A 4,959-nucleotide genomic window follows, 5' to 3' on the forward strand; every position below is an offset into this window, starting at 1 on the left:
TTTCTGTCAATTTGCAAATTAGCCCCAAAAAGATCCTCTTGCAAGACAAATTTACCACCATTGGTGCTATAACAAAAGAAAGGTGAGATGCCTCAGATGATCTGTGAATTCCTTTAAAAATGGCACATGAGAAACAAGCAAACTCAGGGACCCTTGGCAGATACTAAAAATTTAGCCATTTTCACTACCAGATCTCATGAGACGAATTTTAGAACCCAGTACACCAGCATTTTTGTATACTCACTCAGGGAATACGTGGGCTGTTGCAACTACTAAAAAGAACCTTTCTCACAGGAGAAAGTCTATGCAAAAGTCAATAGTTTGGCTATGGAATAAACCTCTGGCATAATCTCATTGGTAAAAACAAAGTCATTCTGTGAGAGTTTACTGTAAGTACTTGACATTTCAGAATCAAGATCCATTCATTGTACTTCTCATCAATAACCAATCATGAACATCTTTTGAAAGCATTCTACCTCAGAAGCATGCAGATGAAACTTACTAATGCAAAAAAATGAGGTAAAAAACATTTCAAACTTTGAGCCTATCTAACCTTAGATGCTAATGATGGTGGGACCATATTCTGAAGCTGACACAGACTTTTAATCAAAGAGCCCCTTATTCTTTCGCATCTTGCTAAAGTTGCTTCCCCTGTTATTGCCTGCAAATTTTATGAATGTTAAAGGCAAGGAATTAAGAATCCAAATAGTTCATAATTTTTTGTAGGACAGATTAAACCAATTGGAAAAAAAGGGCACTAATTATCAGTTTACAACTATAATCATTAGAACTATTATGAAAAATCAAAGGAACATCATGAAAAGCTAAAGTTGGTACCAACAATTAGTTCTAGTGAAAGTATCTGAGATCATGCATAATCCAACTCTAGTAGTAGATCAGTGAAACAAACAACCTCAAAACAACCATTTCAGTAAAAAGTTGTCCCATATGGAACACAAATGGTTGTCTTGTGCCTAATTGGTTGGATTCGGCTCTATAGTCTTTTCCCTCCATTAAGTGTCTATGTGCATCTTTGTCCATTGTGTCTTGTGTATTTCACATGAAATCAAAATTTTGGGCTTGTATGCGGTTTGGTGTCTTTTATAAGATCATATCATACCTTATATAGCTCAATGAGTTAACAAATAAATGACACCTATATTCTTCACTGACTACATGAAGTTTAAGTATCTTCAATCCTCATTTCCAAATTATGTTTTCGCAAGCCACCTTAGAGAACAATGATTGACTCTCTAAATCATGTGCTTTATCAACAATAGTGAAATAATTAAGTCCCCAAACAAAACCATATTTTGTTGAAAATTAAAGAAATTATCTCTGTTTAAAGACAACAGAAATTATCTCTATTTTGTTGTCAAATGTGAACAATTGTAGACACGTACCAAACCACATGATTGAATTTGGTTGGCAATATTTAGATTTTCAGAACTGGAAAAAACTGAAACAAGTTATTCTACTCCACTTGATCAATATGATAAAAAAAATACAGACACTTAACCAGCTGAAATTCTAAGATACAAGGATACAAAAAAGTTGATGCCCTTGTCAATATACACATAAAATAGCCACACTCATGAGTGAGCCAGGATACAATTCTTATTGAGATTTCTTAACAAGAATGGGCCTTTAAAAGTTTCAAATGCTGATCAACTAATAATAAAAACCTGCATAATCAACTTTAGAATTTATTATGTCAATGCTGTTACACAGACACAATTGGTTTCCCTCACATGAAAGATTGCAATGCCACCCTTCCCCCCTCCTCTTTTTGGTCGCTGAGGCACGAGAAACATTTGGAGAGCATGGAGGCACAAAGGAAAGCTAAAATTGGAGTCAATGAGAATCATTGAACATCATAGCTTTAATAAATCCCACAAACATAATATGTGGAGCCCACTGCTCAGCCACAAGTTCGATCAAACATTATACAATGATTGATTTGCAGAAACTTTTATATCTAACATAATATTCTACATGACAAAAAAAGTACATCAACCATGATCGGTCCTTTCACTGGAACTGGCCTACCAAAAATCTTTACACTGCATTACACCATGTCTCCCTGCAACTCAACTCACAAAACACTAATTAAATTCTCACAAATCTATGGAGCATTCTGTCATGAGTTAGGAATTTCTATGCAACTGCTAGTTATCACATAAAAATCAGGTTACAACCATATTTTATTTAGATTAAATCTTACACTTAAAGAGTGTTATCAGCATTATTCTTTCTATTCAAATTCTCCGCCAAGTTATGCTCATGAGCCTCTCAACCTGATAGGATGAGGCATGATCATGTTTATGGTTATTGTCACTTATCATACCGTGGAACTTTCAGGAAATACAAGGAATAACATAGTTGAAGTTTATAGAATGATTTGAAAAGAAAAGTGAGGTAATTTGTTTTAGAACAATTCTCCAAAGTTCATATGAAATAAAATGACCACACCACAGCAGACAAGCAAAACTATAGAGGTACCAAATAGAGCTTGCTGGATTCAGCATTGTGCTGAAGAAGTAGCTTGGCTTTATCAATTGAATTGTTTAAAGAGCATAGCTCAAGTATCCCAGAAGTACATCCTGGTCGAGCTGATTCTATTGCAGCGAGAACCAAATTGATCCTATCCAATATCTTCGTGAGCTGCAAACATATTGAACTGTTGACCTGAACAGAAAAATAAACAAACAAATAAAATACAGAGAAACCATGCACAAGTTAAAGGGTCTAGCGCTGAACATTCTCCTCTAATTGGTAAGTAACAACATCCAATAGACTACAAAACTTGACTGCAAATTGCAACAACACTGGAGTTGAAAATGTCTTCTTTGAAAGTCATAAGCTGTCAAAAAGAAGTAGCAGGCTATTATCTAATTTACCACTTGATAAATTCCATTTGCAATACTTCTCCAAAGGAGATTTCGATGTAACTAAAATATAAAGTAGGTCAAATATGACATTACTGCATCACATTGTAACTACAATATAGAGTATGTCAAACGTGACATTATTGCATCACGTCAGCTAAACTAAATTAATCTAATCGTTTAAGCTATGTTAAGCGCATACCAAATGAATACCACTTATAATATACAAACATAGGTTCACACAACAAACTCCTAAATTTAATACAGGCGATTGTAATAATTTAAAAGAGATTAATATTCAATACTGATGACACGATGTAGATAAATACCTTGACATTATAATGATCTTGTAGCTCTATCACAACTCCAACAACATCATTCCCCATCCAAAGAGAACCTTGTCGAAGATGAGATATTCATAATCATTTAACATATCAAACAAAGTAGCAACTATTAATATCTTGAAACATAAGCAACCTTCAGTTAAGCCAGTTTTGTAATCCATAGGGTACCAAGCTTACACTTGGAACAAGATTCCAAAGGCAGATAAAGTACCTACACGTAACTTATCTCTAATAGAATAATCATAGTCAAAATATACTTTTCTTTTTTGTTGTGCAAACTTGGAGTAAAGGAAAACACCATTAACCAAATCATATCTGCTAATACTTTGCAACAAGAACCATAATCGATCAATATGATTCACATTATCGAAAAATTAGAAGATCAAACATGAATAGAACCAAATATAACATAAGACTTTAGGTATCCAGAACTCGTAATACATATCAATTCACCACAAGATATAGCATATATCAGTCAAAAATATATCTTTATGAAATCAAAACCAAAACATTCTTCACGTATAGGGAAAAATCTCCTCGGTCCGATCAAAGAATAGTTGTACACGACAATATACAGCGCAAGATCGAACCTTTACTATCAATATTGCTATTGAAGTAGAATTACCACCAGAAAATCAAACCTGCCAAGGCCGTGCTTTCGAGCCCGATTTCTGCTACACCTTCGTGACCGAACAGCCTCTTCGCTCGACAGAGCTGTGTCACTGCTGGAATTAGAGTTCCTGGACGGCGACAAAGCCACAAGGAATGATACGCCAATCGTATGGTGCCGAAAGATGGAGAAATCGAGAGGATGATATAACCGGGGGGAGGATTGGGTTAAAAACTGGTACGGAAAGAGGGAAGGAGAGCCGAGGGAAACCCGAAGTGCGGGTGGCGGGAGGTTCAGTCGTCTCTGGTGGGCAACGCAGTATGGAAGAGGGGCAAAGGTAAATGTGGACGGGAGGGGCCCGTCGTAGCTGGTGGGCGCCCCAAGAGGCCCATCAATAAAGCAACGGTCAGAGACAGGCAAAGAAAGACGAAGGATTGAGTCGAGTGGGCGAGGGGAAGCCAAACGGTTCAATCGGTGCGAGGAATTAAAAGAAAAGGAAACACAAAATAAGAGCGTTTTTCTGGAAAAAACTTCAGAATTTTTTTAGCAAATTATACAAAATCAAGTGACTATACAAAATCATTGATCCAAATAACATTGTTCAAATTTATTTAGTGAACTATATAAAATCCAGTGACTAAAACGATAACGTTTTTATAAGTAAAGAAAACTCTTAATTTCCTTATAAAATCAACAACGGGTCTCCCATTTATAATATTCATTTTGTCTTTTGAATTTTAGTTCATTTGATTTCTCTCCTTTTTTTTTCATTTAACATTAGATCTCTTAGATTTAAGTGCGAGTATGTAGACCAATATATCGGCTGCACTCACAATACTGATAATGAAGTTAAAAAAATATATAAAAAATAGAAATTCATATATATGATATATAGTAATAGAAAATAGAATTTAATCAAGATATCATGAAAATATATAAATAATACATATATATATATATATAGCAAATATAGAATAGAAGAACAAGATAAAAATAATCTAAAATAAAATATAACAAGAAAATAAATAGTAAGGAATATCATTTCAAGTACTAAGCATGCATCAATATATACTAATGACTCGAAGAAGAAGAAGAAAGAGAGAAATGATTGGAGACA

The 4,959-nt window shown here is 34.6% G+C and overlaps 1 protein-coding gene across 1 annotated transcript; it reads right to left on the minus strand.

Moving 5' to 3' along the window:
- Window positions 1–320: 320 nt before the first annotated feature.
- On the minus strand, window positions 321–4,172 carry LOC135618195 (U-box domain-containing protein 5-like). The gene is made up of 4 exons (XM_065119056.1): window positions 3,874–4,172; window positions 3,218–3,285; window positions 2,503–2,688; window positions 321–661 (listed from the first exon to the last, which is right to left on the minus strand). Exons 2-4 carry the CDS (start codon window positions 3,272–3,274, stop codon window positions 545–547), a joined length of 360 nt encoding a protein of 119 aa, XP_064975128.1. The 5' UTR covers window positions 3,275–3,285; window positions 3,874–4,172; the 3' UTR covers window positions 321–544.
- Window positions 4,173–4,959: the final 787 nt, after the last annotated feature.

Source organism: Musa acuminata, chromosome BXJ2-8, assembly GCF_036884655.1.
Source record: "Musa acuminata AAA Group cultivar baxijiao chromosome BXJ2-8, Cavendish_Baxijiao_AAA, whole genome shotgun sequence".
In the NCBI taxonomy this organism is placed as follows: Eukaryota; Viridiplantae; Streptophyta; class Magnoliopsida; order Zingiberales; family Musaceae; genus Musa; species Musa acuminata.

What these genes read in the sequence shown, in the direction of transcription:
- LOC135618195 (XM_065119056.1), bottom strand. Translation starts at nt 3,274, where the DNA reads ATGGGGAATGATGTTGTTGGAGTTGTGATAGAGCTACAAGATCATTAT. An exon ending in AAGATCATTATAATGTCAAG is followed by an intron (nt 2,689 to 3,217) that starts GTATTTATCTAC and finishes TTTTCTGTTCAG; the next exon opens with GTCAACAGTTCAATATGTTT. An exon ending in AATCCAGCAAGCTCTATTTG is followed by an intron (nt 662 to 2,502) that starts GTACCTCTATAG and finishes TAAAATTTGCAG; the next exon opens with GCAATAACAGGGGAAGCAAC.